The following is a 15,642-nucleotide window of genomic DNA, read 5'->3' on the forward strand; positions in this document are numbered from 1 at the left end:
AAAAAATATGAAACTTTATAAAGTAAAAAAAATAAAAAAATAAATTAAAATAAATAAATAAATACTGGGATGCAAACTAAATCTATTTGAAGCAAGATATAAAAGAAATTATACACTTAGACTACTTTTAATTAATAATGATTCTTGCGGAGTTTTCCTCTGAAGCTTGCCTGGCAAATTTACTCTCATCTTTTATGAGGGTCAGAGGTAGTAGGACATTTATCAATGGCAAACTTCCTGTAAAATTTCTCCCACCACTATTTCCTATTTAGCTAGCATGCTTATAAAAACCATCTCAGCCAGCTCTTGCAAAGAGAATTCAGCCTATCACCAGGATTTTTTTTCGACTCCATAACATGACTTTTTAAAAGAAAGGCCCATTCCATCTCTTTCTTGTTATTTTCATCTATATCCAAAATGCAAGAGACAAACCCATTTCTTTTATTTCTAGGCAAGATTGCATTTTTATTTTTTTAAATAGTTTATTGTCAAATTGGTTTACATACAACACCCAGTGCTCTTCCCCACAAGTGCCCTCCTCCAACATCACCACCTCTTTCCCACCTCCCCCTTCCCCTTCAACCCTCAGTTCATTTTCAGTATTCAATAGTCTCTCAAGTTTTGTGTCCCTCTCTCTCCCCAACTCTCTTTCCCTCTTCCCCTCCTTATAGCCCTCTGTTAGGTTTCTCCTGTTAGACCTATGAGTGCAAACATATGGTATCTATCCTTCTCTGCCTGACTTATTTCGCTTAGCATGACACCCTCAAGGTCCATCCACTTTCCTATAAATGGCCACATTTCATTCTTCCTCATTGCCATGTAGTACTCCATTGTGTATATATATATATACACCACATCTTCTTGATCTATTCATCAGGTGATGGACACTTAGGCTCTTTCCATGATTTAGCTATTATAGAAAGTGCTGCTATGAACATTGGGGTACATGTGCCCCTATGCAGCAGCACTTCTGTATCCCTTGGGTAAATACCTAGCAGTGCTACTTCTAGGTCATACGGGAGTTCTATTGATAGTTTTTTTGAGGAATCTCCACACCATTTTCCAGAGCGGCTGCACCAGTTTATATTCCCAACAGTTTAGGAGGGTGCCTGTCTCTTCACATCCTCGCCAACATCTATAGTCTCTTGATTTGTTCATTTTAGCCACTCTGACTGGAGTGAGGTGGCATCTCAGTGTGGTTTTGATTTGTGTTTCCCTGATGATGAGTGACGCTGAGCATCGTTTCATGTGCCTGTTGGCCATCTGGATGTCCTCTTTGGAGAAGTGTCTGTTCATGTTTTCTGCCCATTTCTTCACTGGGGACAAACCTATTTCTAAGTAATTCTTGATCTCCCTTTACTGAAAATTTTATCTCCTGTGATGTGGCTACCTGATTGAAAAAGTCATTCCCTTAGTTGGGTCTTTTTTCATTCACAATATGTGTACTTAGCCCCTCTTTCTCATGAATGAAGATTTTTAAAATGGGAATTCCTTCTGCTGTGAGATGCATCATGTTTACATTTCATAGCCTGTTGTGACCCTTTGCTAACAAAGATAATATTTCCTCTTTTGAACTTTTGAAACATTTTGAATGAGACAAAATTGAACATAGTAAAGCAGTTTCTAATACGTGTTTTCTTCTCAGCATCAAAGAGTCTGTATACTGCAGGCAGCTCCTTCTCCACTGGTATGTGCTGATTTAGCAGTTCTACAAAGAGAGGAGGATCAGGCTTTTAGAAAAGAATTCCTGAAGTCCCAGAATGGAGATTTCAGCCACTGGTGTAAGTGCTGTTCTTGAGAAGCCACTTGCCAAGTAGTGCTGTCCTTTGACCCCAGCTGAGAACCTGTTCTGAGAATGTCATGGTTACACCATTTCCTCAGTTAAAATCTCAGCCATCAAAAGGACCCAGATCCAAAGACTCAGAGATCAGCCTGGACTACAGTAGAGCTGGGAGAGTTTGTGAGGGAAGTGGGAGAGAAGGGTCTCACACCAGCCTTGACCTGCTCCTTCAGTATAGAACAGAGATGGTAGTTAGAATTATATTAAACTTGAAGGAAACTGAAGGGCATAAACCTTTTGTGTCCCCTCAGGAGCGATTCCTATTATTTTTATACCCTACTTTCTGGTGTTCACTAAATTCTGGATCTTGTCTGTGCTCGCCTTAACCTGGCTCGCCTATGATTGGAATACTCACAGTCAAGGTAAGAGATGGGGAAAATGGTGGTACCTGTCTGTGCCAAGGATGGAAGCACAGGGAGAAGGAAATTGAGTGAGAGAGTGGGAGAGGAAGAGGGAGAAGGGGTAAGAAGAGGAAAGAAGGGAAAAAGAAAAAGAAATGAGATAGGAAGGTGGAGAGCAGAAAAGATTGAAAAAGTAAATAGGGGTAGAGGAAAGGAGACGGAGAGAGGAGAGCAAACCTCAGCAAGGAACAAAAATCTCTCCCAGGCTTCTTAAGAAGAATTAAGAGGTTTGAGGGCAGGTGCCCCCAGCCTTGTAATATCTTCCTATCACCTTCTCAGCTGGCTCCTAAGGAGAGGAACCTCCTATATCTTCTTAGGGGTTGGATTCAGGGACAGTACCTACAGCTCTGTGTTCTAGAAATACAGAAATATGAAAAGGGGACCTCTCCTGTGACCTGAGTACTATAGAAAGAACCATCCATCTCTGGGAGAAGCAGAAGGATTGACAATATCTCACCTGCTCTTTCCTTCCTTTCTGTATCTACAGGTGGTAGGCGTTCAGCTTGGGTACGAAATTGGACCCTCTGGAAGTATTTTCAAAATTATTTCCCAATAAAGGTAAGCACTCTTCAAGTGCCCTTGGTTTCTGTTGCCAGTACTCTTCCTTCCCACTTAGCTCCATGTTTTCAAAGACTTTAGTGAAGGTCAAGACCCAGAGGCATAATGCAGAATAGGCACCCAAGATGGATGGGCAGGTGAGAAGAAGGATAGATAGCAGCCTTTCTTCACCAGTGACAAATCCTCTGAACATCGTAACCCCTGGCAATCCTATGACAATAATGACATCCCAATGAACAGGGATTTGGGGCTCCTTAAGGGAAATACTACTGGTGTATGGATCCACATGTGCTCTCTTCCTTTTTCTTTCCCACTGCTGAGTTAATCTCCCTCTAACAGCTGGTGAAGACTCATGACCTCTCTCCGGAATGTAACTATATCATTGCCAATCACCCCCATGGCGTTCTCTCTTATGGTGTGTTCATCAACTTTGCTACTGAGGCCACTGGCTTTTCTCGGATATTCCCAGGCATCACCCCTTCATTAGGGACCTTGGAAGGGATCTTCTGGATTCCAATTGTACGAGAATATGTGATGTCAATGGGTAAGTATAAGAAATCATTCCATTCTCTGACCTACCGTAGGGCTCCAGCCCCAATAAGCACTAACAGTCCACATCTCACATCCTGCTAGAAGAGGACTTAGTAGAAAATAAGTCCAGAACACACTAAGCCAGTAAAAAGAATATGTGGCCAAGCATCAAGTTTTGTTCAAGATCTGGGAAGCAGGCTTTGGTTAGGCAGTAGGATAAGTTACAGGCATTTATAAGAGTTGCCAGGAATCCTTTCAGAGAAAGAAGCAGAAGGCTGGAGTTCAAGATTAAAGGAAAAGTGGAAAGCAAAAGGCAAAAGCCAAATATGAAATCCAAACATAGGAAAAATCAGATATGAACAGGACAGCTCCGATGAACCTTGCGAGATTCTTTCTGGGACGTCACTTGGCTTATTTTGGCCATTTGTATAGCAGCTCTCATTCCAGAGATTCTTAAAGGCATTTTAAAGTCACTCATACTAGCTTTCACCCTCCTTGCCCATGACCTTCATTTCCTGGGAACCCCTTCAAACTTGCATAAAATGTCAAGGAATAAAGGACAGGCATCCATCAGAATCCAGAACAACTTCCCCATGCCAGGTTTTAAGCCAGGGTTCTGTGACAAATGTCCTTCTCTCTGGATGAATATTCACTCTTCTGGACACCAGAAAACAACTGAAGCCAAACATTAAAAGATAAGATATACTTATCTGGAGTGGCTAGGTAGAAACACTGAGTCCCAGAGGATGGTTCTGCTCCCCTCTGAGTTTGGCATGAGCCAAATGACTAGGGCTTGGGGGCAACTTCTGCCATGTCAAGAGAGAAAAAAAGCAAGCCCAGAGTAAAGTAAAGCCCAGAAAAGCAGAAGTGAGGAAAGACTCTGTGACTGTTGTGGAACAGTAGGGTGTTACCTTCATTCCATAGTTCATCTACATTTCAGTTTGACTTGGGCAGGCTCCTGGGTCTGCATATTCTGCAGAAACCCAGCCAATGGCTCTCAGTTGGTAGGTTGCTCTAGTGAGAAAGCAGGTTTGTTAAGGCTAGTTCTTATCACCCCTGAGAAAAAAGTTCTGGAGAGTCTCCAGAGCTGTAAAACTGGGGAGAGTCAAAGATGGCTATAGTTTATGGGTAGAAAGGGAATGGATGGGCTTAAATACTATTGAGCTAAGAGGAAGGAGACAGAGGAACTCAAGGTATTTTCAACTGTACTAGCACAGAACCCCCATGGCAAGCAGCTGACCCTAAGAAACAACCTTAGGCTAGGGCTAAGCCAGGTCAAAGAAATTTTCACTCATATGTGGATCTAGAGAAACTTAACAGAAGGCAATGGGGGAAGGGAAGGGGAAAAAATAGGTACAAACAGAGAGAGAGAGGGAGGCAAACCATTAGAGACTCTTAAATACAGAAAACAAACTGAGGGTTGATAAGGGGTGGGGGAAAGGGGAAAGTGGTTAATGGGCATTGAGGAGGACACTTGTTGGGATGAGCACTGGGTATTGTATGTAAGCCAATTTGATAATAAATTATATTTAAAGAAAGAAATGTGGAAACAATAGTCAGGAAACAGAACTGTCTCCAGCAGGAAGAACCCAGAGGAACCCCTCACCCCAATCTCAAGCACCAAGTTTGTTATGCTACTTGATTCTTTGGATTCACAGGTGTGTGCCCAGTGAGTGAGTTGGCCTTGAAGTATTTGCTGACCCAAAAAGGCTTAGGCAATGCTGTGGTTATTGTGGTGGGTGGAGCTGCTGAAGCCCTCTTGTGTCGACCAGGAGCCTCTACCATCTACCTCAAAGAACGTAAAGGTTTTGTGAAGTTGGCACTGAAGACAGGGTGGGTCCCCAGATTCTGGTGCCTTATTGTGAGGGTGCCATATGTACTCTGTAGCACTTCTCCAGAATGGTTCCCTCCCTTGGAAACCTGTTAAAGGAGGCTCCCTTTTTACTCTGATTGCTTCCCTCTGCTCTTTCACACTGTGTCTTAATGGTGTTTGGGCCTCCAGATACATTTGTAGGCACTTCTTTTACTTGAAGTTGTAGAAAATACAGTATAAAAAGACCTTTACTTTCTTCCCAAAATGACTAGTAGGCTGGGGGTCTGGGGAATTGGAGCTTCATTCTATATCAACCCATTAACTGAGAGGCCCAGAGAACCTACCCAGGGCAAGGAAGGCACTGGGCTTTTGCGGGGGGTTGCAAAAATAAAGAAGATATGATTGTACCCAAAGAGCATATAATTTGGTTTGAGAAATAGAATGCGTTCATTCAGCAGTTACTGAAGCTTATTGTGTGTCAGGCATAGTACTGGGTATTGAGGATATAAAAATAAATAAGACCTTGTCCTTGCCTTTAGGAAACTGACAGTCCAATGGGAGCAATAGATATTCACACATAAAAATATCCAGGAGCAGGGGCGCCTGGGTGGCTCAGTTGGTTAAGCATGCAACTTCGGCCCAGGTCATGATCTCATGGTTCATGGGTTCAAGCCCCACATTGGTCTCTGTGCTGACAGCTCAGAGCCTGGAGCCTTCTTCAGATTCTGTGTCTCCTTCTCTCTCTCTCTCTCTCTCTCTCTCTCTCTCTCTCTCTCTCTCTCTGCCCATCCCCTGCTCATGTTCTGTCTCTCTCTGTCTCTCAAAAATAAATGTTAAATTTTTTGAAAAAATAAATAGAAAATATCCAGGAGCCAACCACTTATCATCTCACCTACAATCTCCTCCCTGGTTTAAACTAGCATCATCTCTCCCCTAGGTTATTACATAGTCTCCTAACTGCTCTACCTGCTTCTTTTCCTGTCTTCCCCACATCCAAGAGAATATTCTCAACTTAGCTAGAATGATTACATTAAATGTGAGATTATGTCACTACTCCAAATGCTCCAGTGGCTCCATTTCACTCTGAGCAAAAGCCAAAATCTTTACAAGGGCCAGCAGAATTCTAAATAATCTGGTCCTTAGCCACCCCTCATCACTCACTGGTCTCACCCTTGCTTACTCTGTTAGAGCTACATTGAGCTCCTTGCTATCCCTCAAACAAACCACATGCTCCTGCCTTAGGGCCTTTGCTCTAAATGTCCCAGAGTTCTGCCTGGAACATTATTCCTCCAAATGACTGTTTGGCCCATTGTGCTACCTCCTCCAGGTATTTGCTCAAATGTTTCTTCTCAATAAGGTCTATCCTGACCATCTTGCTCTACTTTTTCTTGTTGGGTTTATCATCCTCTTATATATGATTGATTTTATTATTTCTATATCTTGGGTTTTTTTGTTATTATTGTTTGCTGTCTTCTTTCAAGAAAAAAAATGTAAGCTCCATGAGGACAGAAATTGTTTTAATCCATTTTGTTCACTAATGAGTCCCCAGGGCTCAAAACAGTGCTGACACATAGAAAAACTCACTAAATATTTGTTGGGTGAATGGTGTGCTATAATGGAGATATATACAAAGTGCTATGGGAGCAACAATTGATGGAAAAACTTTCACTCCCAACTTAGAAGTTTCATAAGTGGGTGACATCTGAATCATGAGCTAAAATAGTAGGAGTTGCCAGTCAAACAAAATGGGAGAAAGAACTCAGTTGGCCTACAATGTATCAGGCACTATGTGAGACCCTAGAGATTCAAAAATGAATGACACAGTTCTCACTTTTGATGAGCTCAACAAACAACAAGGGAGACAGACAGGTAAAGAGATGACTGAAATAACTGAGTTAAAATAGTGTTCGTGTAGAGAAAGAGAAGCTGTAGATGAAGGGTACCTAATCTACATTGTGGGGGAAGTAATTGGAGGTAGTCAAAAAAGGATTTTTTAAGAGATTGAAATTGGAGCTGAGCATTGAAGGGCACAATAAAATTAGCTATGTGAAGACATAAGGAAGCATTTCTGGCAGAGGGAGCAGAATGTACGAAGAAGCATAGACGAGAAGCAACTTGGCACACTTAGAACTGCTAAGCAGATTGCAAGGAAGGAAGAGGGGAAACTTGCCAGGTAGGCAGGGCTAGAGCACAAAAGCCATGGTAAGCAGCATGATACAGAGTGAGAATCTCTGGAAGGAATGACATGTCTAGATATGCAGTTTAGGAAGATCACGCTGGATGCTGGATGCAGTGAAGGCAGTTAGATTGCATAAGATTCGTTTCTTCCTATCAGAGGACAAGGTGCAGCAGCTCCCCACAAAGGGTTCATGTAGAAGGGTGGGACATGGCAAGAATGTGACACAAGGCTGAAGATGTTTGGGTGCTTGGGTTCTTGTCCTATAATGGGATGTTTGGAAAGGCTTCCCACCTTGGAGGGGATTTTGCTTGGGGGAGCTTCCTGGGAGATTTAATACTTATGCACATTTCTTTGCAGAGCGTACCTTGTCCCTGCCTATTCCTTTGGAGAGAATGAGGTTCACAATCAAGAGACCTTCCCTGAGGGCACATGGATAAGATTCTTCCAAAAAACCTTCCAGGACACATTCAAAAAAATCCTGGGACTAAATTTCTGTACCTTCCATGGCCGGGGCCTCACTCGAGAATCCTGGGGCTTCCTTCCTTTCAATAGGCCCATTACCACTGTTGGTAAGCTTTCCAATACCTCTGGACCACTCTGGTAATTGATTCCCCCCCCCACCCAGATCATCCATGAAGTCCAGGAGACCCAGCAGACAACTGGGATGGGCAATGGGAGTTCCCGTGGCTGTGGCTGAGGGCAGGGGGGGCAGGACAACTAAACAGATAATATGCCATGAGAGCATCATTATTCACATGCATTCCTTCAGCACTCTTCTGAGCTTACTCTCATTCTCTTCAGCATGCATGAGATTAGGTATTTGGAGAATATGGGATGGGATGGAGCTAGAGCAGAGGAAAAGAACAGAGGAAGGCGGGGGGGGGGGACACAAATGCTGAGTTTCAGTTTGTGGATTCCTCTAATGGATGGGTAATTTGAGTTGAGGAAGGGAGGCTCAGATGCTTGTCTCTTCTCCTCCATAGTTGGGGAGCCCCTGCCAATCCCCAGGATCGAGAAACCAAACAAGAAGACAGTGGACAAGTACCATGCACTCTACATCAGTGCCCTGTGCAAGCTGTTTGACCAGCACAAAGTTCAATATGGCTTTCCTGAGACCCAGGAGCTGACAATCATATAAGAGGAACTAGATTTCCCCATTACTAAAGTCCTAAATCATTGAGGGATCCAAATAGGGCCACCCAGCAGGAAGAATTTGGGAGAGAGGAGGATCTCAGGCATGAGGGAAGCATGAAGGAGGCTAACCAAGCCAGAAAGAACTTAGTAAATCTGGTTCCATGAAAGGAACCAGAGGGGCAGGGGAAGAGTAGGCAACAACCCATGATGAAAGCAGAGCCTTGTGAATCCAAAGATCTTTTTCTTTTTTTGCCCCCTGACTCCAGCTAACCCTCTGACAAAGGAATGAGAAGCCAAAAGGAAAACAAAAAACCACTGCTTCCCCATACCAAGCCTTAGTGTACCATCACTCTTTAGATTTAGGCTTAGAAGCCTTGTTAAGAATAGGTCATGGTGAGGGGCACTTGTGGGGAGAAGCACTGGGTGTTATATGGAAACTAATCTGACAATAAACTATTATAAAAGAAAAGAAAAGAAAAGAAAAAAAAAGAATAGGAATAGTTTGATTTCTCCTCATTACAATTTGGGAAGCGCAACAAGGTAAACCAGGGACCTGAACTATAGTTCCTGATCAAAACAGAAAGGATTCCCACAGTTGTGACACAATTCTACACTGTAAAATCTTTTGTCATGCAGTTATGCTGTTTCTTGTATAAAAATAAAGATCTATGGGCCAGTGGCTCAGTTATTTCAGCATCCGAATGTTGGTTTCGGCTCAGGTCATGATTTCACGGTTTGTGAGTTCGAGCCCCACATTGGGCTCTGTGCTGACCCTGTGGAAGCTGCTTTGGATTTTCTCTCTCTCCCTTTCTCTTTGCCCCTCCCCTGCTTGTGCTATCTCTGTCTCACTCAAAATGAGTAGATAAACTTTTTAAATGTTAAAAATAAAGGTCTATATATATAAAACAGGCTATGACTATTTTCTAATTTCTGTGATACACTACTGGGCTTCCTTCAAACCTGGCCAGAAAACTGGTCTCTGGAGAGCCATTTTCCTCTTCCTCATCCACTGTTTATACTTCCTCTGACAAAAAAGGTGAGGGAAAGAATCTAGAACTGCTACACAGTGTAGGATACAGAAGCAAAGCCATGAAAACTGGCACAGGTACTCACTGAGTAGCCCATCTCTCCTGACCTTACATATCCATCAAGGGCCAGAAGGAAGGGAGCCACAAAACCATGCACAGACTATAAGTCTACTTTATGTCAAGTAGGTCCTGTGTAACATGAATTATGCCATTATTTTCACGATCTTCATCTCATAATGCTAACGCCAACCCTGTGAGATTCCATCATCTCCATTTCACAATAGCTAAAACTCATAGAAGTTAAGTAAATTTCCCAAAGCCACATAGCTTTTGATAGAACTAGCACTCAAACCTAGGTTTTGCTAATTCTAATTCAAAGTTCTTTCTAATACCATGACACCTCCCATTCCTCACTTCCTGGGAACCTATTAATCATCTTCACTTTCCTAAATAAGGAAAATTTAAAATAGCTCATGGCACCCCTCTTGAAATAGTTCATAAGTATGGGCAAAAATGACATGGATTCTACTCATAGTGGATCCAGGTTAGGTCTCAGGGAAAGCAATTTATTAATTTAAAAAAATTTATATCAACAGATTAGAATTGAGAATTCAGAAATAAACCCATACATGTATGGAAGTGATTTTTGCCAAGTGTGCCAAGACAATTCAATAGGGGGAAAGAATAGTCTTTTCAATATATGATACAGGGACAACTGGATATTCACATGGAAAAGAATGAAGTTGGAACACTGCCTCATACCATATACAAAAATTAACTCAAAATGGATCAAAGACCTAAAGTGAGGGCTAAAAGTATAAAACTATTGGGGAAAAAATCTTAAGAGTAAAGTTGCTGGCCTTGGATTTAGCAATGGATTCTTAGATATAACACCAAAAGCACAAACAAATGAAAAACTAGCTAAGTTGGACTTCATTAACATTAAACACTTTTGAGCTTCAAAGAACACTATCAAGAAAGTGAAAAGACAAACTACAGAACAGGAGAAATTTGCAAGTTGTGTGTCTTACAAGAATCTAGTATCCAGAATATATAAAGAACTCTTACCACTCAATGACAAAAAGACAACCCAATTCAAAATGAGCAAAGGATTTGAATAGACATTCCTCCAGATAAGATATACAAATTAAAGGGTGCTCAAAACTATTAATCATTAGGGAAATGCAAATCAAAACCGCAATGAGATACCATTTCACACTCATGACTATAACCAAAAAAAAAAAAAAAAACCCACGACAATACCAAATATTAGTGAGGATATGTAGAAATTAGAACGCTCAGGTCTTGCTAGTAGGAATATAAAATGGTGCAGCCCCTTTGGAATACAGGTTGGCAGTTCCTCAAAAAGTTACAGTTCCTCAAAAAGTGACCCAGAAGTCCCACTCCTAATATATACTCCCAATTTTGAAAATATATGATTACACAAAAATTTGAACATGGATGATCATAGCACAATTATTCATAATATCAAAAGATGAAAACAACCCAAAGATCATCAATTGATGGGTGGATAAACAAAATGTGGTAGAGTTATACCATGGAATATTATTCAACCATGAAAAGGAATGAAGTACTGATATATGCCACAACAATGATGAACCTTGCAAACATGCTAATTGAAAAAAGCCAGAAACACAGGTTTTATATTACATAATTCCATTTCTGTGAGATGTCTGAAATATGCAACAATGGAGATAAAGAGACAGACATATAAACTAGATTAATGGTTACCATGGACTAGGGGAAAGGGGAAATGGAAGTGACTAATAATGGGTATGGAGTTTCAGGGATCATGAAAGAGTTGTGGAATTAGATAGTGACAATGATTGTGCAACCTTGTGAATTATTAAAACTCACCATATTCTACACTTTAAACCGGTGAATTTTATAATAGGTCAACTATATCTCAAGAAAGTAATGTTTATGAAAACTCAGCCGTTTACCTTAAGGAAAAATGTATGGGTTGTATGAAAAGTTGTATTAAAGTTTCAGAGTGCCTGGGTCGCTCAGTCAGTTGAGCGACCAACTCTTGATTTCTGCTCAGGTCATGATCCCAGGGTCATGGGATGGAGCCTTGCACTGGACTCTGCACTGAGCTTGGAGCTTACCTGGTATTCTCTTTCTCTCCCTCTGCCTCTCTGCCCCACTATTTCTCTCTCTCTAAAAAAATAATAATTGTATTAGAATTTAAAAATACAATACTTTTTAATGCTTTTTATTTTGAAATGATTGCCAATTTACAGGAAGTTGCAAAAGTAGTCCATTGGACCCTTTGCTCAGCTTCCTACAATGGTGACATCTTAAATTATTGAGTACAAAATCAAAACCCTGAATTGACACCAGTATGATACTGTTGATTAGACTATAGGCCTTACTCAATTTTCACCATTTTTATGCACACTTATTTGTGCGTGTGTGTGTGTGTGTGTGTGTGTGTGTATACGTGCATTTTGATCTCATATACAGATTTGTATGACCAGGGTGCCTAGGTGGCTCAATTGGTTGAGCGTCCAACTCTTGATTTCAGCTGAGGTCATTATCTCAGCTCAGTTCATTGGATCAAGCCCCCCCATTGGGCTCTGTGCTGACAACACAGAGCCTGCTTGGGATCCTCTCTCCCCCCCCCCTGCCTCTCCCCTGCTCACACATACACTGTCTCTCTCCTTCTTTCTCAAAATAAACATTAAAAATATATAGATTTGTATGACCTCCATGACCACCATGACATAGAACTGTTTCATCACCATAGAGTAACTACCTCATATTTCACCTATATAATTACACACCTATGCCTTCATCCCTGTGCCTGGCAATCACTGATCTTTTCTCCATCTCTTTAGCTTTATCATTTCAAGAATATTATATAAATGTAATCATACAGTATATAATCTTTTGAGATTGGCTTTTTTCACTAAGCATAATGCCCTTAATTAAGATCCATCCAAGTTGTCCTGTATCAATAGTTCATTCTTGTTTATTGCAAAGTAAGATTCCATGGTCTGGATGCACCAGAGTTTATTTAACCATTCACCCATTGAAGGACATCTGGATTGTTACGGGTTTTTGGCTATTACAAGTAAAGCTACTATTAACATCTATGTACAAATTTTTGTATAAATGGGATGTTATATTTCTCTGGGATAAATGCCTAGGAGTGCAATTGCTGGGATATATGGTAATTGCACATTCAGTTTTATGAGGGAAATGCTGCAAAGAACACAAGGTACCAGAGACACCACTACAAGCATAAACCCTACAGAGAACACAGTGAATCTAAATCCATATTTTTCAGTAATAACACTGAATGTAAATGGATTGAATGCTCAATCAAACAACACAGGATAGCAGAGTGGATTTTAAAAAATCCATCTATTTGCTGTCTACAAGAGACTCATCTTACACCTGAAGACACTGTCAGATTGAAAGTAAGGGGATGGAGAACTATCTATCATGCGAATGGAAGCCAAAAGAAAGCCAGAGTAGCCATACTTATATTGGACAAACTGGACTTTAAGGTAAAGGCAGTAACAAAGGATGAAGAAGGACATTATATAATAATTACAGAGTCTCTCCATCACGAAGTGCTAACAAATATAAATATCTATGCAACGAATTCTGGAGCACCCAAATATATAAAACAACTAATCACAAACAGAAACAATCTAATTGATAAGAATGTGCTTATCATAGAGGATTTTAATATTCCACTTACAGCAATGGATAGATCAAACAGACAGAAAATAACTAAAGAAACAATGTACCTGAACGACACATTGGAACAGATGGATTTGACAGATATATTTAGAACTCTGCATCCTGAGGCTAGGGAATTCACTTTCTTCTCCAGTGCACATAGCACATTCTCCAAGACAGATCACATACTGGGTCATAAAGGAGCCCTCCACAAATATAAATGAATTGATATCATACCATGCACACTTTCAGATCACAATGCTATGAAAATTGAAATCAATTTCCAGGAAAAAGCCTGGAAAACCTCCAAAAATGTGGAGGTTAAAAACCACCCTATGAGAGAATGATTGGGCCAATCAGGCCATTAGAGAAGAAATTTAAAAATAAATGGAAACAAATGAAAAGGAAAATACAACAATCCAAACTCTCTGGGACGCAGCAAAGGCAGTCCTAAGAGGAAGGTATACTGCAATACAGGCCTATTTCAAGAAACTAGCAAAGCACAAATACAAAATCTAACAGAGCACTTAAAGGAGCTAGAAGGGGAGCAGCAAGAGCACCCCAAACCCAGCAGAAGAAGAGAAATAATAAAGATCAGGGCAGAAATAAACAATATAGAGTCCAAAAAACAAACAAACAAACAAACAGTTGAGCAGACCAATGAAACCAAGAGTTTGTTTTTTGAAAAAATAAACAAAATTGATAAACCTATAGCCAGGCTCTTCAGGAAAAAAAAAAAAGAGAGGACACCCAAATAGACAAAATCAAGAATGAAAATGGATCTATTACAACCAATCCCTCAGAAATACAAGCAATCATCAGGGAATACTGTGAAAAATTATATGCCAACAAACCGGACAACCTAGAAGAAATGGACATATTCCTAAATGCACATGCACTACCAAAATTCAAATGGGAAGAGATAGAAAATCAGAACAGACTCATAACCAGTGAAGAAATCGAATCATTTATCAAAAATCTCCCAAAGAATAAAAGCCCGGGACCGGATGGTTTCCCTGGCAGACTTTTAAACCAGAGTTAATACCCATTCTTCTCCAGCTATTCCAAAAAATAGAAATAGAAGGAAAATTACCAGACTCATTCTACAAAGCCAGCATCCCTTTGATTCCCAAACCAGAGATCCAACAAAAAAAGAGAACTACAGGCCAATATTCATAATGAATACAGATGCAAAAATACTCAACAAGATACTAGCAAATTGAACTCAACAGCATATAAAAAGAATTATCCACCATGATCAAGTGATATTCATTCTTGGGTTACAGGGTTGGTTTACTATTCGCAAATCCATCAATGTGATATATCACGTTAAGAAGAGAAAAGATAGAAACCATATGATCCTGTCGGCAGGTGCAGGAAAAGCATTTGACAAAATACAGCATCTTTTCTTAATAAAAACTCGGAGAAAGTCAGGATAGAAGGAACTTACTTAAACATCATAAAAGCCATTTATGAAAAGCCAACAGCTAATAACATCCTCAATGGGAAAAAACTGAGAGCTTTCCCCCTGAGCTCAGGAACACAACAAGAATGTCCACTCTCACTACTGTTGCTTAACATAGTGCTGGACATCCCAGCCTCAGCAATCAGATGACGAAAGGAAAGAAAAGGCACCAGAATTGGCAAAGATGAAGTCAAACTTTCCCTTTTCACAGATGACATGATACTCTCCATGGAAGACCTGGCCGACTCCACCAGAAGTCTACTAGAACTGACCCATGAATTCAGCAAAGTTGCGGGGTACAAAATCAACGTTCAGAAAACGGTTGCATTTTTATACACCAATAATGAAGCAACAGAAAGAGAAATCAAGAAACTGATCCCAGGGGCGCCTGGGTGGCTCAGTCGGTTAAGCCTCCTACTTCGGCTCAGGTCAGATCTCACGTTCGTGGGTTTGAGCCCCACGTCAGGCTCTGTGCTGACAGCTAGCTCAGAGCCTGGAGCCTGCTTCCATGTCTGTGTCTCCTTCTCTCTCTCTGCCCCTCCCCCTCTCATGCTCTGTCTCTCTCTGTATCAAAAAATAAATAAAACATTAAAAAAATTAAAAAAAAAGAAACTGATCCCATTCACAATTGTACGAAAAATCACAAAATACCTAGGAATAAACCTAACCAAAGATGTAAAAGGCCTGTACGATGAAAACTATAGATAAGTTATGAAAGAAATTGAAGCAGACACAAAGAAATGGAAAAACATTCCATGCTCATGGATTGGAAGAATAAACATTGTTAAAATGTCATTATTACCCAAAGCAATCTAAACATTCAATGCAATCCCCATCAAAATTGCACCAACATTCTTCTCAAAGCTAGAACAAACTATCCTAAAATTTGTATGGAACCACAAAAGACCCTGAATAGCCAAAGTAATAATGAAGAAGAAAACCAAAATGGGAGGCATCACAATCCCAGACTTTAGCCTCT

At 40.6% G+C, this 15,642-nt stretch overlaps 1 protein-coding gene across 1 annotated transcript in view; it reads left to right on the forward strand.

Annotated features, from left to right (window-relative positions):
- The window catches only part of DGAT2L6 (diacylglycerol O-acyltransferase 2 like 6), a 22,113-nt gene extending 13,653 nt beyond the window's left edge, over nucleotides 1–8,460 (forward strand). Inside the window, exons 2-7 of the mRNA XM_029930970.1 lie at nucleotides 2,092–2,202; nucleotides 2,729–2,799; nucleotides 3,139–3,343; nucleotides 4,989–5,163; nucleotides 7,680–7,891; nucleotides 8,306–8,460. Of these exons, the coding sequence (XP_029786830.1) occupies nucleotides 2,092–2,202; nucleotides 2,729–2,799; nucleotides 3,139–3,343; nucleotides 4,989–5,163; nucleotides 7,680–7,891; nucleotides 8,306–8,460 (929 nt within the window). The remainder of the gene's footprint in view (nucleotides 1–2,091; nucleotides 2,203–2,728; nucleotides 2,800–3,138; nucleotides 3,344–4,988; nucleotides 5,164–7,679; nucleotides 7,892–8,305) is intronic.
- The last annotated feature ends 7,182 nt before the right edge of the window (nucleotides 8,461–15,642 follow it).

Source organism: Suricata suricatta, chromosome X, assembly GCF_006229205.1.
Source record: "Suricata suricatta isolate VVHF042 chromosome X, meerkat_22Aug2017_6uvM2_HiC, whole genome shotgun sequence".
NCBI classification, from domain to species: domain Eukaryota; kingdom Metazoa; phylum Chordata; class Mammalia; order Carnivora; family Herpestidae; genus Suricata; species Suricata suricatta.